The sequence below is a fragment of the Artemia franciscana genome, chromosome 1 (genome assembly GCF_032884065.1).
Source record: "Artemia franciscana chromosome 1, ASM3288406v1, whole genome shotgun sequence".
NCBI classification, from domain to species: Eukaryota; Metazoa; Arthropoda; class Branchiopoda; order Anostraca; family Artemiidae; genus Artemia; species Artemia franciscana.
The window spans coordinates 56,976,658-56,998,057 of record NC_088863.1 but is presented as its reverse complement, the minus strand read 5'-3'; the positions used below and the strand labels follow the sequence as shown (position 1 = coordinate 56,998,057).

At 33.2% G+C, this 21,400-nt stretch overlaps 1 protein-coding gene across 6 annotated transcripts in view; it reads left to right on the top strand.

Annotated features, from left to right (window-relative positions):
• The window catches only part of LOC136031642 (mitochondrial tRNA-specific 2-thiouridylase 1-like), a 165,159-nt gene that overhangs the window by 16,200 nt on the left and 127,559 nt on the right, over window positions 1-21,400 (top strand). The window contains exon 1 of one of the 6 annotated variants that reach the window (XM_065711332.1): window positions 11,964-12,127. The exons of 1 other annotated variant lie outside the window; for it this stretch is intronic. In XM_065711332.1, the coding sequence (XP_065567404.1) occupies window positions 12,049-12,127 (79 nt within the window). In that variant the 5' untranslated portion in view covers window positions 11,964-12,048. 4 more of the 6 variants (XM_065711290.1, XM_065711325.1, XM_065711316.1 and 1 more) reach the window with 4 other exon arrangements.

The following is a 21,400-nucleotide window of genomic DNA, read 5'->3' as shown; positions in this document are numbered from 1 at the left end:
ATACAAATGTCTTGTTGGAAAAACCAAGCATACTAAACAAAATTTATAAAGACTACAAGAACCATTATTCAGCTAGTAATTTGATAAGAAACGGCCGAAAATTCCATATTTATGAACCAGATTACAATGAACTGAAACAAATAATCTTTACCTGTAGCGAATGCGATGACAACTTTGCGTCAAAAATAGCGCCTCAAACAGATATAATCGTATTTGAAAAATTAATGAACTGTAGGGACCCCCTATTTTTCCATAAAATATTAATTTTCAAAGTAATCCATAACGTGTCAGGACCCTTAACCTTAAAAGAACAGTGCAGAAAGCACGTCCGACTTCTTATGCGGAAAAGAAATATAAATTATACCCTGTGGAGCCTTCAAATACCTAAAAATTTACAAAAATATCTAATGTTCGCGGAAGACAATTCAGAAAATAAAGGTCAAATATCTGAATTAACCTTTTGGTCAGCTCATATCCCAAGATCAAAAGATTTTTTAACATATATAGGCGGACCAATTTTCAATGTGCAAAATAATTTCGACATCAACTGTGGAACAAAACTGTCTACTTTACAAAAATTTTAAACCTTTGAGTAACCAAACAGCTAATCCCGCGAAATTATCTATGAAAACATGGCTAACTCCACACAATAAGTATTAATATAACCCAATTTAATTTTTTTTTAGAAATTGGACTGGTCTAAAGATTTGAAGTAATGGAATCTCGGCCGAATTACTTCCTCGCAATCCAAGTTAAAAACCCTCAGATAAGGATGAATGCTTCATTAATGCAAAAACACGTAATTGAAACAAACCCTATGTTAACAAAAACCTTAATCAAACAAAACTCTTTCCATCTAACGTTAAAAGTATTGCATCTGAAAAATAATACTGAAATTGAACATGTAAAAAGTGCTTTCGTCAAAACCATAGAAAAATATAGACAAAATTTTACAAATGAAAAACTTTATCTTAATTTTCAAGGCATCGGGGATTTCTTTGAGCAAATTATATATGCAAAATTAGAGAACGAAGAGGTAGTGAAAACGCGCTTAAATCCAATCATAGAAGAAATCTCGAAAGAAATTACCAAAAGCGGAGTACAAATTGTAAATCAAGAAAACTGGAAGCCACATTTAACGTTAGTTGACCTAAGAAAAGTAAAAAAGCTAAGGAAAGAGGCACGAAAACTTCACCCCTCCTTAACTTCCAATTTTAAAAACATGAAATTTGGAAGAGAACTTGTAAACGGGTTACAATTACTATCAATTTTCGGACCCAAAAGCCAAGAAAACTATTACGAGGTAATAGCAGAAGTAACATTTGAACAAAACACCCCTAAATGCAACTAAAAGTAAAAAAAAAAAAACAAATGAAGTAAAAACGTTTCAGGAACAGGAAAGAGAACGAAACAGGAAATATATGGCGGTAAGGTAATGATTTTTCAAAATAAATTACGCTTACCAAAACTAACATTGCAAAAAAAAAAAATATATATAACCTCCGTATAACTATCTTAATCCATATACTTATAGTAAGATAAATATGTTTAAAATTACCAAAATCGCCGGACCTGTGAGAACTTTACAAACCATTATAAATAAGTGTAATAATATATCACACACCAAAAGTCTAAACTTAAGACTTAGCCTACTGACCCCTTATAATATTAATATATACATTCAATAAAATTAGATTGGCTAATAAAAAAAAAAAAAAAAATTGGAAAATCGGAGTGACTATATGTGACTATAGCGTATCATAAATAGAAAATAATTTTTTTTCTTCTCTTAATTTTAACAAAAAAGTACCAAATACATTTAACAAAATTCAATCTCTTACCTTATTCGATCTACATGGATCCATGACACGATCTGAACTTTGAAAAATACTTCAAACATCAGTCTTTCAAAATACAAGCTTTGAAAACTATCAAAACACAATAACTATATTAAATAAACATTTGTTCACAAAATATACTTATATATCCCACTTAGATGACAGAATACGGTCTTCCAAACCTTTCGGAACAACTGAACAATGTAGTGTCAGACGGGACTTTTATATACCGATAAGCGAAAACAACCCCTAGTATTAAGGCCAATTTAATTGCTTCATCCCCTTGAAACATGGCTACATCATTACAAAGTAATACATTGTTCCAAATCTAACTAACTTTCAAACAAAATGCGACGTACCGTGATATAACTCAAGTATTATCTTCTGAAGAATCAAACAAGACTTACTTTAACTAAATCTCGACCCAACAACATATCGTAATAAAGCTTTCAACTTTTATCTTCCGAAAAATCAAGTAGGACCTATTTAAGAGCCTAAGTAACAAAGCCGTAAGCTTCGGATTAGATACCTGGGCTATGTTCATATTCTGTCTAATTGATAAGAACCCAAAAACCTAAAGGTTTTTCAAAAGTGCCATAATTATAATCATACCTTAAATCAAAATAAATAATTGCGTTACAAAAGTATCTTCGCCTAATGGAAAAATGCGTTTTTTTTTAGTTCAATCGAATTGAAAGTAGTACACTTGCCTATTTAAAAAGATACACCACGCAATGACAAACTATGCGTATATTAATAAAGAAATTTCATTTCCGTTCAACCTAAGAAAAAAAAATTATGAAAAAAAAACCAGTTGAAAGTTAAACGCAGTATTTTTATATGCTTATAATTTGGGCAATTTTCATGTTATTTCAAAAAAAAATTTTTTTTTTTTATTTAAAAACAAACAGCCTAAAGAACTTAATTTTACTTAAAGTTATAGGTCAAAATGGTTTATTGGAACCAATTAATTATAACCATCCCTTTGTATTATATTCAACTACTTTGGTTAAAAATTGAAAAGAAATTCTAATTAATCATAAATGCTTTTATTTTAAACTATAGGCTATCTTAAGCTAAATTCTTAATATGTATGTATGTGTATAAATTTAAATATAATAATTTCCCTTCCCCTACAAAAAATTCTACAAAACAGTAATTCAACTCTTCGTCTACAACTTGACAATGAAAAAATTAAAATGGTAGAATAAAGAAAATTTTTCAATAATTATGACACAATCTCTTAGTTAAAAAAAAAAAAAAAAAAAAAAAAAAATACATATAAACTTATGTTACAAAATACCAAGAGCCTACAACTTATTAATTAAATGAGGCTAAAATTCTACTAAAATTAAATTATAAGTCAATTTAATTTGTAAATCAAATTTTTAATTTTACCATTTTAACAACTAAGATACTTAATTCAAAACTAAAAGAGATTCAAATGCAAAAAAGAACATTTCAATTTGCAACAATTTTAGAAATGATTAAAATTATTTCTCCAAGTGCAAGCAAAAAAATGGCTGTGATCTTTAAAACGTAGTTACTAGGCTTTGCAATCTTATATATATAATAATGATCCCTACTTTTAAAACTCCAAATTAAGTTAACTAATCCATAATTAAATTTAACCAATTAATTGAAACTATGCATCAAACTTTAACAACAAAATAAGCCTACCCTTCTATTATACATACATGACAAATAATTTAAGTTTTCGGCCGTAACAAATAAATAAAGTGTCTCATACATTTATCAGATATGTGTTTTAAGCAAATTTTCCCCTTGGTTAGCAAAATTTTAAACAGTTTTCGTTTTTAACTATTTAGAGTTATAAAGAAGTTTAACGGCGATCCTCTCAAAATACAAGTGCTATTAATTTTTTTTTATATCTAGGCATTTTTATAACTAAATAAAATAACTTTAATATAAATATTGCCAATGTCTATCCATCTCCCCCAATGAGAGTAATGAACATCTAATAGGTCTTGAATCAACTCCTTCCTAGACCTAAAATAAAACTTAAAAAAAAAATCCCTAATAGATTATTAGCGAGACTAAGCTAGTACTTTAATTTGCTAAATACCTAATGATTGCACCCTTGAAATATTATTATTTTATCTTCCAAAAACACACACACCCATTATTAATTTTCTGACAAAAATTCAACATTTTTGAAGAAAAATACATGAGACTTTTGCTATTAGGTTCTCTGATCCGCTGAATACGATTGTATGATTTTCGTTAAGATTCTGTGATTTTTAGGGAGTGTTCCCCCCTATTTTCCAAAAAAAGACTTGTTTTCCTCTATTTAAAATAGCCCCTTTTCTGAAATGGGCGGTGCCAAAGATCTTTCGTAATGGCCCTTTAGTCTATTCAGACACGAGTCTTCATTGGAAGCATCTTCGATATTCTTTAATCCCCCAATTTAGAATTATTGATATTTTTAAATCGATTTTTTTAATACTATATCTTAATGACAATAGCGTATTAGCCCCTTAAATCTATCTTCAAAAACTCCATTAATACTTAATAAATCTCAGCGTCACGCAATCCATTTTTTCTTTCTATCATACGTTGTCAGAAATAATTGATTAAATGTTAATTACAGATAAGAAAGACGATCTTAACATTTTTGATGACCATGTGTATAAGTGCCCATACACAAGATGTCGTAAAGCATGGAATAATATTCAAACACGAAAATTCACTTCTAACTAGTAACAACGCTTGGAAAATTTTTATGAAGCTAGACCCTAAACCATTTGAAACATTATTCCAACAAGTTATAAGACTGGAGAAAAATACATTTGACCTAAAAGAATAAATTTTTCAATTTTTAAAGTCAGACAAGGGACTACAAACAAGCAAAAACAACCATAAAGAAAAGAAAGAAACATCCCCTAACTTTCCCAAAGTCAAAATAAAAAGAATAGTAGATGATTTTGATGCTAAAATGGCCGAAATCGATAAAGCTATAGGATTCGGAAAAACCATTGAAAAAAGAAAAAGGAGGTCAATTAACGAAAACCAAAACTCAGATATCGATAAAGAAACCCAAGATACAATTGAGCCAATAAAGACCCAACTTAGACAAAGAAAATTTTACGATGGACAATATGCATTATTGAACGGATTGCCCACAGTATGGAATTTCTTCAAAGAACTATGGAATGGACCAAAATAAGTTAACAGGGCTGAGAACAAACAAATACAAGAAAAAATAAATTTATCTGAAATAAAACCAACGAAAGTTGAAACAAGAGATATAACCAGTATTTCCCCATACACACAGCAAACCGCTACAATTGAAACCCAAACAACAAGCACTGTATCTGACCTCGTAACGCGAACCAATAAAATACCAGAGACAATAAGAGGGATAGAAAATGTTGAAGTGGGATCAAATTCCACTAATGATACCAGCAAACCGAGATACAAGTTTAAATGTCATTACTTCTGTAGAATAATAAACGTCACAACGGAAGCTACCAAAATCAACACGACCTCCCATGTTCCACATCTTACTTCTTATACCGAAAAAAGCTTAAACGGATTAATGGAAATCCCCAAAAGCACCTCAAAAAAATACGAAACTACTACTTTCTGGAAATACGATACTCAGAACGAGGAAACCACAAAAGAAGCTGATTCTACTCCAACAACAATCGAAACTGAACATACCCCAATAACAGAAGTGGAAGAAACATTCCCCTCGTCAAACCCCACGACAACTGACCCACAACCAATAGAGTTAGACACCTCAATGTCAGAAATTACTACAGAAACTATCCCTGGTGTACTAATGCCAATTAAAAACGATGAAATTTTAATAACAGTAAGGCAACCATGGCAATCAACTAGCTGGATATGGACTTCTACGAAGAAGGGAAGAATACAAGTTAGGTGGCAAATCCCTTTTGTCGAGACAGACTATGGTAGAACACGATGTATGGATGGAGACAAAAAATGTCAAGATGAAAATCACTGGAGAGAATGTTGGACAATAGATGGTAAAAAAAACTTGCGCGCGACTGGCCATGGCTGACGAACCAAAAAAGGGTGAATTAGAACCCCTCCCGGAATTAACCATGGAGAATGCGCATAAAATATCAACTCATCAGGCATTTCTCATCTTATATAGACAAAGGTTAGAAGCGTTATTTGAACTATTCAATACAGAAATACAAAAACTTAAACAAAGCACTACACGTATATTCGAAGTATTTTTCCGAAGAAGTAAATATAAACGATCAACGAGTCTAATCCCAATAGTAGGGGAGCTTGCTTCCCGACTATTCGGTTTGTCAACCGAAGAAGATTTGAATATACTAAGAGATAATGTTAAAAGACTCAACACAGCCATGAATACAACACTACATGTCCAAAAAATACAAGCAAGTATCGCCAATTATCAAAAAGACAAAATCGAGGCTATATCCAAAAAAATATCAAGAACAGTCAGCACAATGAACTATTTAAAAAATGAAGTAGACAGAGTAATCTCCGATTCCAGCCTAACGATGGTGTCACTCGACATTGTTATTGTGTCTTTGTTGAACTTAGCCACTGATGTCAGTAAATTTGAATTCGCGTTATTTGAATTAACAGGAGGAACACTTTCTTACGACTTAGTGGATCCCTCGGATCTTAAGAACATCCTAAACGAAATAAAAACTCACTTAACATTTGGTCTCCACTTACCAGTAGAACCAGAAGTAGCTAACTTATTTTTATATTATACCAAACTAAAGGTGCATATCACCGAGATCAATGAGCAACTGTATGCTGTAGTCACAATTCCTTTGATTAATCAACAATCCATATACGACCTATACAAAATATCTACATTTCCCATCAACATTAAAGAGAGAAACTCCTTCATGAGCATCATCCCAGAAGCGGAATATATGTTAATAGATCAAGATAGAAGAAAATACGCACTAGCAAATGCCGAAGAATTAAAAGAATGCGTGTCATTTAAAAATTTGGTCTGCCAACTTACCATTACCTATATATAACGTAAAGATAGGGTCATGCCTACTAGATCTATTCCTAAAGGAATCGCAGCAACAAAATATTCCTGATTCTTGTGAAGCCTTAATAGGAAATACCAAAAGAGAAACTTTCATTAATTTAAGAAACGACTTATGGTTATTTACAGTACCTAAAAAGACAGTAGGAACCCTATCCTGCTATAACAATACAGAAAAAATTGACCCCAGCTATCGAACCGAAATATTATTACAGGATGTTGGGACTATTACAATCAAACAAGGTTGCAGACTTGTAACTAAAGAAACAACCGTCCAAACACCTCTAATCACAACCAGCACTAACGTCATGAGCCCAAAAATAATAAATTTTCAAGGAATAAACTTGTCCTTCACGATTCCGAATATAAATGATGAAGAATCTAAAACATCGATATGGCCAAAAATAGAAAAGATTAAAGGTACAATGCAATTAACAAAAATGAAGGAAGCGTTAGATATGCAAATACCCTTATTCACTGACGAAGACCAAAGATTGAAATACGTGGAGAGCCAATACGGTTTGTTCTCACCAAACTCATGGTATAATATTATAATCACTATATTCATGGTATTTCTTACTTCACTAACAATAAGAGCGCTACTAACAATTAACTATGGGAAACTGCTGAAGAGAAAAAGGATAAATAATGATGCAATTGAAGCACAAGAGATGCATCAATTGAACCCTACTGCTCCTGATGATATTTAAGCCATTTTAACAGGGAGGATGTAATAATCCGGGGAAATTGAGAGGTCTTTCTCCGTACGTAACATCCTTTCCCTACTGTAGAAATATTGTTGGTGTATAACAGCTAAAAGGCTATGATACAAAATACTGTATTACTTTTTGGCATATACATCAAAAATACTCTTGGCAGAAAATCTTTATGTAAATATAGACCTCTAACAAGCACGAAAAAATTCGTTCCTATCTTTTTATGTGCAAGAGATTTAAGAGGTCATCTCTTGTAATTTTGCTGATCTATTCCAAGACAAAAACGTTCCAAGGCGTGATAATTGAAAGGCTATGATGCAAAACGTATTACTTTTCGACTAATCACGCATTGGAGGTTCAAAATTTTTTTGGATTAAAGTATGATCCAGAATATTAAGACCTCTATATAATCTTACATATATATATAACCCTCTTTAGTGCCGTGTTTTTATATTTATATGTAATCATAATAATATAGTAATAGTGTAATACCAATAAAACTATTTTTAATTGCTATATGACCAATCATACCTCACGTTACTTCAAATGTACCTGAAAATTATTAGAATTTAAAACTTCTTTTAAGAAATCGTACATTCGATTTCACTTTGAATGTTTGAAAAAAAAATTATATTACTGTTATGCAATTGTGTGCTATTATTATGCAATTTCATATTACAATAATGCTTTATGTTATCGTATCACTAGTACCATTTTATATGTTAACAACATGATTCTGCTTGGAAATTTTTATTACAGAATTTGGCATACTACTAACATTGGCCAACAAACGTCATGGTCAAAGATTACAAAACACTTATCATGATTTATCAACCACCGAAGAATGCCCAAGACACATCTGATTCAACCGGACAACTATCACCCAAGCGACATCCCAAATAAAACCAACTACTTACTATCATCTTTCCTAACCGGTTACAGGACTGAATAATGTAGACTAGAGAAGACGAAACATCCAGCCAGCGGGTACGACCACAACATACCCACCGCAAAAACACCATTAATGAACCAGACCTAATGAAGTTTTAGAACAGGAGATCCTAAGTCCTAATTTTTAACTTAGGAATCAACTAACAAGTAAGGTGTTAGATAGTACTCCAGTCTATTAAATTAAATTAAGATAACGCCAAAGACAATAAAGATAACGCTTAAATGCAGAAGAGAGCGGGAGCAGGACAGAAGAACTGTAGTACCGGCCGTACCTTTGTACTTAAACTGCTGGGGATAGGTGATTCTGAGTCCCGCGCTTCCCATTTTGTAGAAGCGTAAAAACAAAAAGTCTTTACTTTTGCTAAATGGTGATAAATTAGAAAATGACATTATATTTGTTCAATCAGTAAATAGGGCAAGGACACGAAAATTGTGATTGGTGTGAAACTAATATCCAGAACTAATAAGTGATGAACATTTAAAAAGTGCCAAATAGTGAATTATAAATTTAAGTAAATAAAAGTGCCAGTGGAAATCTTTTTATATTACGTTGTATATTTTTATTTTTATTGTTAAAATACCTGGGATCAATTAAAAATCAAATATAACAGTTAAAACTTCAAGTAAAAATAAACAATTGGAACCAGGTATTCGTGTGTAATAACAGTTAATGTCAAGAGTTGTGGTTAAATAATTTTTTTAGTGCTAGGTGCAGGACATATATATATAAGGTGTAGGAAAATATTTCTTAAATTTTAATCATCATTACAAGGTTATGGAATTATAATAAAATTTTTATAGACAATAAGGATAGTGCAATATTTAAAGAAAGAGATTAGACTGATTGATGGGGACATCAATCTACAATGGGAAAGGGGATATGTAACATATAGACCAGCCCCCTCCCCTCTACAAAATTCAGGACCAAATCCCTCATTCACACCCCCTTAGAAATCCTCAAATATAGGACCAAATCTCTCATCCATACTCTCCTAGGAACTCTTAAATTCAGGACTAAATTTCTCAGTCACACCCCTTTAGTAAATTTCAATTAGAAAAAGGTTTGAATAAAATCATTTAGAATTTAACAGTTGCTAAATTTAACAGTCTGCATAATCCAACGCAGTTGGACTACGTGCATTTAGAGAAGTTAAATGTTACTTAACAAGTTAAGTAACCAGTTATTCTGACCCCTGGGTTTTTTTCAAAACCAAAAGGGAAATCCTTGCCATAAAAACAGCTTTTGGATGCAAGATTAATCACATGATTAAATATTACCAATAGTAGTGGAGGTCAACTTCCACAGGTCACCAAGCCTGTCCGGCGAGTGCGCGCGTTGGATATGTGAGCCCAACGCAAGGGCGAATAGTTTAGTTTTATGGAGAGATTCGAATGCATTAGATCAATTGCTCATGTTCACCTTTTTCATGCAATAAGTCATTGAAGCTATTTTGTCAATAATTGTATGTTGTAAGTAAATAAACCTTATTGTATTTAATCATCTTCTGTCTATGTATTAGGGCATCAGGTACAGTTCCTCTAGCCTTCAGGTACGGTCCCAAGGGAATCTATATTTGCTTCAGGAGACCTCGAACAACACGGAGATGGTTCTGTCTCCCAGGTTACTGGGGATTATATACGAAGCCTTTTTATTTTATTAATAATTTAGCTCCCATATCCACATTAAGCTATTAAGACTTAGAAAAGTCCCAAGCAACTCAACGCAAACCCCCCTTAAGATAAGAGCACAACACAAACTTATTATTTTACCAAAACCACCCCATAACAGATCTTTGTATATTTCTTAGTTACCCTATTTGTGAGTTAATCAGAAAATTACCAAATCAATGAGGCCTAGTAGTCTAATCCATGCCATAATTTTTAGTTTAAAATAATCAAAAAGGATTTGTACTATTTAGTCTAGATTTGATGAAACTGACATATATTTTGAAAACTTAAGATAAAATAAGAAGCAAAAGTGATGGGACCTGATCATTCCTGAGCTCTAATCTTGAGTATATATTACTCTATTTAAGAATCAGTTTTTCTAGCTACCAAACAAGATTTATTCTCTTGATAACTAGTAGAGCCTAGCCTATTCAAGTTTGGCCTACCCAATTCATATTCCAAAATGCAGGTAAGCTAGATAGTGGTTCCTTAATTGTAATCTAATTTAAGTATTTTCAAGGGTCTTTTTTAGCCTTTGACAGTGGGCTTTCTTTTATTCATGAAACTTTTTACCTGAATTACTTACAACTATGTTAAATATATTCAAATGTTACACTGTAACAGATGTATTCTACTAGTTTTTGTGCTCTAAGCATAGTTGGTAAATATATGACTGTTCATATTGACTTACCAATTAAGTGAACATTCCACTTAATGCCTTTTTTATGCTTTTTACAAATATAATAATTGCTTCTATTGCAAATTCAAATTTAAGCACATTTGACCTAATCTAACCTAACCTTACTATAAATAATTTTGGCACTGAGAAAATGTAGCATTATTTTGTCACAAACAACTAATCAAATGTGGTATTATTTTGTCAGAAAACAACAGATAAATTATACTTAATTGAAAATCCATCATTTTTAAGAGCTCAAAAAGTACTTAAAAATGAATTTTGCAATAGAAGCAATTATTTTATTTGTAAAGAGCATAAAACAAGTATTGAGTGGTATGTTCACTTTATTGGTAAGTCAATAATATGAACAGTTATATATTTACCATCTTGGCTTTTCATTCTTTTTTTTACAAGTCTCCAAGTAGGAAAGTATTTCTGAAAATCTCACAGAAACCACCTTTAAACCTGCTTTAATCCAACCACATTCGAAATAATAAATTGTTATTAGGTAGGGTAATATACTCAGCAATTGACCAGCTAATATAGGCTTACTGTTTAAGAGCTAAATCATTGTAAAATCTCCATCACATCACCTAAATAAAGTTTACTGTTTCACCTTTAAATATGTTAAAATGTCTTTTTTCGGGGGAGGGGGGGCTCTTTTAATTTTTTTTTAACTTTTCATTACTGTGGGCTTCTTTATGCTCTTTCAATCCTTTCAGGGCTCAAATATGATTTCTCTTTAGAGCAACATTGAATTACGAAAGAGCATAATAAAAGCACCAAGTGATGCATTCACTTTTATCTGACATAAATTATGTGGTAAACTGTAAATTTATTTTCCTTGTTTGTGGTAGCCTGTAACAATTATGTAGATTTCCTATTGCCTGGATTAAAAAATCTTTAAATTTGCTCCAAGCTGCAATTTAAGGTAATAACCAAGACTGATTAATAATCGAAGACGGCCTGACACGAGCTCTTTTCTTTGGTGGACGTTCTTTGTCACTTTCATATTTTCCATGATGTTTGGTTTTGAAAATACCGCGTGAAAAGCTACTGATCGGAAAGAACAGCGTTAAATTTGAGTCTGAGACACATGTATAATAACCTGAATGCTTACACAACCCTTAGCCCTACCTAGCCTAATTACATAGATTAACTATGAAAATAAAGAGAGTCGTTTATGCAATTTCAGGAGGTGTAGATAGTGCTGCTTCAGCTTTTCTTCTTAAAAGCAGAGGTAAATAAGCTTCGCAGAATAGCAGTCTAAAGGAATGCCTAGATAATCCCTAGGCCAAAGTCTATGGAGTGTTATTACCAAATTGAGATTATGATCCAACTTTTGATGAGAGTATCGGTTTTGAATTCCGAATTCCTAGACGGAAGCACTAAAGAATTATGAGTCACCTAAGGTAATTTTTTTGCAGTTCACATAAGCTAATTGACTTAAAGTGAACCAAAAAAGTGAACTTATCACTCAATGCCTTTTTTATGTTCTTTATAAATATAATTGATTATACCACACATTTTTCAGCTTGCACTTTTTGAGCTCTTAAAAGTGACAAATTTTCAATTCAAGTAGCCTATGAGTTATTGGTTGTTTTCAACAAAATAATACCAAGTTTTCTCAGTACTGTTTTCTTGGTTGTTTTCAACAAAATATTATTACATTTTCTCAGTGCCAAAATTATTTTTAGTTAGGTTAGGTATAAATGTATTTAAATTCAAATTTGCAGTAGAAACAGTTATTATATTCTTAATTTATGTGGTATGAAAGCAAATACATCACTTTTGCTTTTTTTAGGCTCCTTCATAATTCAATGATGACTTAAGTAAAATTCTAGTTAAACTACTTTTCCCTGTTTTAGAAAGGAGTTATGTAGAGAAAATGAAATTTTTCAGGATTGGTCTACAGACTAAAGTGTGTCCCAAGAAGGTATTTTGAAGTATCTACCTCCAATCCTTCTCTCTCTAGAGGACAGTGACTTTTGATGACCTTCAAAAGTCTTTGTGTTGTAAAAATGAAACATAACAAAATAGATATTGTGCTTCAATGAAGTATATAATAACTGTTTCAGCTTCACAGCTTTGCTGAATCCCAATTTATGAGGTTTCAAAGATCTTGAAAGACATTTTCTAAATTAAAAAAGAAAATACATTGATACAGGTAAAAATTTTATTCAAATAACACAGGAAGTGCATTTTAGAACAAAACAAGAGAAAAAGAAACTGAAAATTAAGGTAAACTTTTATTTTGTCAACATTGCAATAGGTGTGGTCATATCAAGTAGGCAAATTTCTAAGACTTAGAAATCAGAGGAGGGTTAACATAGAAGCTGAGAAATACCTTTGCAGAGTATGTCTTTTGCCATTGGTTCCTTACTGAAATTTTCATTTTCCTAACCATTTCCAAGATAGCCAATAGTAGCCAAACTAGAATTTTACCATCATTTCTGTAGGAAATTAAATTTTGAGCCCTCAAAGGGCTAATAAGACTTATAGTAACCGAAGGCTTGAATTCTAAAAAATGGCTAGTGAGAAAAAAATATCTGTTTGTAATTGACACAAGAATCACAGTTATTAATTTTGTTGATCTTAATAAAATTGTTATTATGAAAACAAATTTGTATAAGTTTGTAAAAAGCCATAAACCCTTCAAAAATGACATCAGTTTAGCTTTGATATCATTTTTGAGCATGTCTCCAGCTCTTTAAGAAATGGTTTATCAAAGAACATGAAAAATACATCAGTTGGTGTACCCATACTGCTAATTTACCAAATTCAGGTACAAAAATTTACCGTGTGAAGTATCTACCTAATCTAACCCTTCTGTTATTTCTGGGGTTTAGAAGATTGCAGGGCTTACATGACATGTCTAAGCATTGCCTTAAAACAAAACATTTTTCCTTATTTTTTGTTTTCAATCTCTTTTTTGTTAGCTCTAGTTTTTTAAATTCTATTCAAAATATTTCTGTAGAATAGTAAGCCATATCATGGCTTACAATCCTGAATCATAGGTTTCTTGAACATGCAAGCATGAGTTAAGTTTTCTCTCCACCCCTCTTCAGTAGCACCAAGGGACACAACCAGAAACTACAAGTCCCCAGAAGGCAATGTTATGTGCATTGAATCTTCTAAATTGTTTGCTTTGTGCCCTTATGAAATTGTCTCTCATATGCTGCTGCTCAATCCAAGACTGCTGAATCTTTCAAGATTGCTGTTGATTAGGACTGGACAAATGTGGAATTGAAGCTAACTTGGGATGCTGCATAACCTTGGTGAAGTTAACACTGTCAGCAAGATTCTCTACAGGATTTCAACTCTACCATATCCTGGTGGTCAGTGTGATTTATGATAATTTAGGGTTATCAAGTTTTTTTTAAAATTTAACTAAAATATTTACACTTTTTTAAAATCTTATAAATTTAGCCTAAGCAAAGTATGAGGCTGAAAACACTTTTCTTGTGGCTTGTTTGAGCAGAAGATCTATTGTATAAGGAAAATAGTTGTAAGGGATAAAAGATTGATAAAAGTCATCAAAGGTCAAAGCCCTCTAGAGGAGGAAGAGTAGAAGCAGATAGTTTAAATATCTTCCCAGTAAACCATCAGGGTACAGAATGTATTCCTGATAGATGCATTCACCTAGCTTAGTTATTTACAAATATATATAAAAAAAAACTCTTAAGCTAGAATGTACTGGAAAGAGTGTTGACTAGTAAATACAATTATTAACAACAGTAATGCTACAGGTTTATGGTTCTTCTGAAGAAAACATCTTAATAAAATAAAACTAGAACCATTAGATTCCTTATTTTATGCTGTTTTCAACATAACAGCTGTTACCCTGACAATGCCCCCCCTCTCCATGCACCTGAGTATTGAAAAATTCAAATGGCCTACGTTGACTTAATAATAAAAAAAATTAAATAAAGGTTTTGTAGTGTAAGTGAAGAACCATTATTCTTATGGCAAGTGTCATAAAACCCATGTTCATACAAAAAGAAAACGATAGAGCACTACAAAAAATAAAAAAAAAATAAATAAAAAGCAAAAGAGCACATACAACTATGATAGTATAAATAGCATAGAAGGAGTTGATCCCAAGCATATGGTGAAATCTTTTGTTGTGTTATTCAATAAGTCTAACAACAGCTGTAGTAGGATCTGGTTTAGAAGACTATTGATGAGCTTTGAACTGTGTGTCCAAGTTGGATATTTCAGTCAATATTTTCCAAAATGAAATGAAGTAGAGTAGATTTTCAATTTATCACATTTGCAAGAATCTTTCATCAGGATGAAATGTAGAGGATCTTGGGAAGAGCAGCAGTGTTTTACAGTCTTGACAGATAACAATTATTAAAAAAAAACTGCAGTCACAAGCAGTGGCAGTCAGAACCACATATACCCTTGCAAGTCATCTTAGTTGCAGTTACAAGTAGTTGTAATGGCAGTGGCAAGTAGTCATGGTAGCAGTTGTAGTAGTAGTGGTCCTGGAAGTTTCAAGTTAACACCCTTACCCATTTCTAGGATCTTATAGATACACCTTTTTGAAAAGTTAGATGCACAGAGTGTCTTTTCATTTAGCTCAATGTACCCTTCACACCCCCAAAATTTCACCCTAAAACTCTTAACCCTTTTTTGGAAAGACCTGTGATTTCCCACTGATAAATTCTGCATGTAAAAAATGATTTTTTTTTTTATGAATTACATTCCTTACCTTGGTTTCTTTGGGTGGCCTGGCAACAATAGAGGAATAAATGCTACATCTTTTGAGTATTTTGAACAAAATGAAATTTCAAAATTTTTATTAGCAGAATTCCAAAAGCTGCTGACATTTCAGGTGCATAGCTTTTGTTTTGATAGCTTTGCTTTAGGCAAAGGGTATTTTATATACACAATTTGCAGAAAAGTAACAAATGTAATTTAGTATAGCTTGCAGTTATAAATATCAGTAGTTTTCGTAATCACTATTAACAATGTAATCTAATTCAGTGGCAAGGGATATATTAGCCATAAATATTATACTTCATAAGCACCATTTTATCAAAAGCACTATATCATATTTACTCTAATACTGCTAGTGGAGTATGGAATCCAAAGTTTGACACATACTGTATATAGCCTACTGCTGTTACTTTATTGATGGAGTTGTACACTCCAATGCTATTGGTATTTTTATAAAAACTCTGCATACCTGACTGCATGCCTGATTCTCATTGGTCACTATACTACAACTATAAAAAAAGCACCATTTGACTTTCTGGGAAAACAATAGTGATTGACAGCCTGGAAGTCACATGCATTATGAAGCTGTGATATTAGCTTTGCCCTAATCTAATCCCCAAAATAAACAGAATTGCTGCTACATTGTAGTGTGGCTGTTTTTGGCGACTAATCTTCCACATTCCAGCTTTCCCATTACCTGCTTTAACTGTATGTACACCTTGATAGCTACCAGCTCTTTCAATATTCTTTCAACTGACTAATAAACAGTTTTGAGGGAATTTGGCTATTTGTGTGAGATTTGGACAAATATTCACTTTCAGTTTAAGAGGATTGGAGTAAGTAAAAACTTCTCCACAAGGACGAAAGTTAACACCAGTTTAAAAGTGCATTTTCACATAGCAACTTTGAATCGCAACAGATTCTCTTTTAAACAAGTTTTAAAAAGCAACAGCAAGAAAAGAGATACATCCCATCTTGCAGAAGAGATACATACATCTTGTGAGAATAGATATTTCAGGAGAGATAGATCATCTAGTAAAATAAGAATATCCAAATCAAAAACAGCTCTTTTTGTTTTGTAGTTGCTCTTTTTTAGAGTTTAAGTTCCAGTTGGGTTAAGTTACTTACAGAAGCAGATTTATGTATTTCTTTTTTTTTATATGTTTATGCAGTGAGTTAGCTGTTTTACTATTCTGAAAACGATTAATTTTAAGCCTAATTAGCTTTTTTGGCTGACTAGTAATGTGAAGTTTGTCCTTAGAACACGATTTTACTTTTTTCTCAGGGAAGGATTCTAAGTGTTCGGTTTTAATCAGATTTTGGAAGCAAGACAGTTTAACATTAATGTCATTATTCCCCTTAAGAGGTGACCAGTTTTCATTTGTAATCCAAGATCCAAACTTGAAGAGGCCTTCATTGGAGATTGGACGATTAGAGAATTGGGTAACAGAAAAAGTATGATTAAAGTTGGAATGAGGCTTCATTAATAAACAAAAATGGTAGCTTCCTCCTAAAGGGGGCAAAGGAACAGGTGAGTTACGAAAATTTTGCATATTCGTGCAAATCAGATCAAGAGTAGTATTTCCATTGGTTGTTTGTATTTTTACTATTTGTTTTAAATTGAGGGAACTGCAAAGGAAATTTAACTTTAGATTATTGGCATCACCTACTAGGAAAATACCGGCATTTGGGCATTTGCAGAGGACACTACATATAGTTGTTGGAAAAACCACTGTCTTTGTGCAGTGTTTTGACTTGGAATAATAAAAGCAGCAAAAAAAACAACAAACAAACAAACAAATTAAAAGGGCGAGGCAAGACTTTGGGTCTCACATTTACCTAAATGATTTCATCGTAATCTGAAAGGTTGGGGGTATGCATTAATTCAGGGACGAGATAGTTACCTACAAATAATTATAATCTGCCTCCCTTTTTACCTAGGGGGTGGTCATAGAGGACGAAGTTTTATGAATTGGGAGCAGTTATTGATTTTTAAAAGGTCAGACTCCTGTGCTTGGACCTCTGTTACAACAATTACTTCAATTTTGTGTAATTGGGAGAGGGCCTCTAGTTCGGTCACTTTGTCAAAATTCAGGCCTTCAGCATTCATAACAAGGAACTTAGGAAAAGTAAAACGGTTATACTAAAGCGAACAGTTGTTTGTTTGCTAATTTTATGAGCCAGAAGGGAGTAAGAGGAGCGTGGGTATAGGAAAGGAGAGCACTCTTTTCCAAAGGAGATATTATTAGCTTGGCTGAGAATCGCAGCAGAATGGAGATGATCTGTTAAACGGCTGTTACCTGGTAATTGCCATGGTGGGAATGGTGATTCATGTCTGTCAAGAAATTGCTGGTTTGTGGCAGAATAGGTAAAGGTAGGTAAAAAAAAGGTAAAGGATACGGCATTAGACTTTACAGTCCGTACCGGCGGTGCTGATCTCCGTTTCTTGGCCCTTCAGCCAGGAAGTGCAATGGGGGGTTGGGGGCCAGCCATCCTGTGCTTTCACACACCTTCCTGTTTACCTTTTACCTGTGTCAGAGTAGGGAGGGTATAGGTCAGCATACTGTAAGGGGGAGGAAATAGGACTTCTGTATGTGGGGAGGGGGACGAGGTAACAAGGGGTAATGAAGGGGATTTCGTAATCTTGAAGTTTTATTAATTGTGGAGCTGAAAATGAAGGGGGATAAGACTGGAATTCGACTGGAACCCAACCCAAGGGTGGAGGGGGTCGCAAGTATTTTTGGCGCTGCCCTAACAAAGGTTGGGTTTTAAACCTACCCTCCGCCCCCAATGATGCATGAGCAAAATTACTCGACTAAAAATGCTTGCTAAATTTAGTAGAATTAAGGTGGCTTCTAGGAAGCCCAGTTTTGTGGAACCTGTTACAACCCATAATGGGCAATTCAATGTGAGCTCTTGTACGGCTAAAGCACCTTCAGCTTGAATTTTTTTTTTTTACAAATATCAAGTTGGGGTATTTACACAGACTGTTTGCACAACGGCTAAAAACATAAAATTTACAAATTTTTGATATTTACAATTACTAGACATACATCTTCTATCGAAAAAGCTAAAGCACACATTAGGTTGATTACACATAAAATCACTGAGCTCATTTTTTGAATATTTGATTGCATTGGTTGGGAATTTCCGCTTGCAAGATCAACTGGAGTCTCACTTTTTAAAGATCTGTCATTAACACTGGATCAAACAGTTAGTAGTAAAGAACTGTAGTAAGGAGCGACCCAGCTCAATAGTGACGAAAACTCAAAAAAACGAAATTTTGATACCAATAGCTACATCAAAAGAATCGTATTTTAATGCTGATTTTAAATATATAACAGTGATCAAGTTTAGTCTTACCCATCAAAAGTTACGAGCCTGAGGAAATTTGCCTTATTTTAGAAAATAGGAAGAAACACTCCATAAGAGTCATAGAATCTTAACGAAAATCACACCATCAGATTCAGCGTATCAGGGAACTTTATTGGATATGTTTAAAGCTCCTATCTACAAAAATTTGGAATTTTGTATTTTTTGCCACAGGCAGATCATGGATGCGTGTTTATCTGTTTGTTCGTTTGTTTGTGGTTTTTTTTCCAGGGGTGATCGTATCGACCCAGTGGTCCTAGAATGTTGCGAGAGGGCTCATTCTAACGAAAATGAAAAGTTCTAGTGCCCTTTTTAAGTGACCAAAAAATTTGAGGGCACCTAGACATTCTGAGATAGCCATTTTATTCAGCATAGTCAAAAAGCCTTATCAACTATGTCTTTGGGAACAACTTACTCCCCCACAATCCGTGTGGGAGGGGCTACAAGTTACAAACTTTGACCAGCGCTTACATATGGTAATGTTTATTGGGAAGTGAACAGACGTTTTCAGGGGGATTTTTAGGTTGGAGGAGGTGTTGAGAAGAGAGGGTATGTTTGGGGAACTTTCCATAGAGGAATTTGTCATGGGGGAAGAAAATTTCCGTGAAGTTTTGCAGGATTTTCTAGCATTATTTTAAGAAAATTAAAAAATAAATATGAAAAAGTTTTTTCAACTGAAAGTAAGGAGCAGCATTAAAACTTAAAAGAACAGAAATTATTACGCATATGAGGGATTCACCTCATCCTAATACCTCACTCTTTACGCTAAACTATTTTTAGTAATTTCAACTATTTATTCTATGGCTTTTATGATTCAGGGGCCATTCTTAAGGAATTGGGACAATATTTAAGCTTTAGTCTAAAGAGCGAGGTACTGACGATGGGATGAACCCCCTCATATAAGTAATAACAAAATGCGAATACAGAAGTTCGTCACGTAAGCTAATTTGTAAATTACGTATATCTTTTACTAATATAAACCTTCCTAAAAAATTAAAAGTTTTAGTTGCTTTTTTACGTAACCAAAAAATTGGAGGACAACTAGACCTCCTCCCCCGTTCCCTTTTTTCTCAAAGTCATTCGATCAAAACTATGAGATAGCCATTTATCCAAAAATAATAAATATGCAAATTTTGTTTTAATTATTCATCTGCAGAGAGCCAAAATCAAAAGATGTATTAGTTCAAAAACGTTCAGAAATTAAATAAAAAAACAAGTTTTTTTAACTGAAAGTAAGGAGTGACATTAAAACTTAAAACGAACAGAAATTACTTCGTATATGAAAGGGTCTGCTCTCTCATCAATGCTCCCCTCTTTACGCTAAAGTTTTTTACTGTTTTAAAAAGTGGAGTTGAGAGAAAGAGTCAAACTTTAGCGTAAAGAGCGGGGCGAATTTCTCTCTTTTTTGCCAGATATTCTGTACGTGTTGTTGTTTTCTATGATTGGTTATGATTTTGTGTGATTGGTCACTCCAAACTTTTTAACATTGCCCACATGCTTTTGTAAAAACTCATTTTGGATAATTTAAATATTTTTTTTTGTTAATGTTAAAAGTAACTGAGGGAGTTTGAAATTTTAATTTTATTCTTAATTCTTTATTGTCATGATAAGTGTAGTTGCTGCAATTTTTGTCGTCTCTTATGATAATTAATAGCACACAGAGTTAGGTGTCGAAGAGGGGGAAACTCCTTTTTGTATATGTAATGATTTCTGTTCGCTTGAAGTTTTAATGTTGCTCCTTAACTTCAGTTTTGTTGGCACTTGGTTTTAACCAAGTGACATATAGCGATCGCAAATTCTGTCGGTCTGTCTGTCGGTCTGTCCTGGTTTTGCTACTTTAGGCACTTCCAGGTAAGCTAGGACGATGAAATTTGGCAGGCGCATCAGGGACCGAACCAGATTAAACTAAAAATAGTCATTTTCCCGATTTGACCATCTGGGGGGGGGGAGTGGGGGGCCCGTTAATTCGGAAAAAATAGAAAAAATGAAGTATTTTTAACTTACGAACGGGTGATGGGATCTTATTGAAATTTGATGTTTGGAAGGATATCGTGTCCCAGAGCTCTTATTTTAAATCTTGACCGGATCCGATTGACATTGGGAGGAGTTGGAGGGGGGAACCTAAAATCTTGGAAAACGCTTAGAGTGGGGGGATCGGGATGAAACTTGGTGGTAAAAATAAGCAAAAGTCCTAGATACATGATTGACATAACCGGAACGGATCCGCTCTCTTTGGAGGAGTTGGGGGGGGGGTTATTCTGAAAAATTAGAAAAAATGAGGTATTTTTAACTTACGAAAGAGTGATAGGATCTTAATGAAATTTGATGTTTAGAAGGATATCGTGTCTCAGAGCTCTTACTTTAAATCCCGACCGGATCTGGTGACATTGAGGAGAGTTGGGGGGGGATCCAAAAT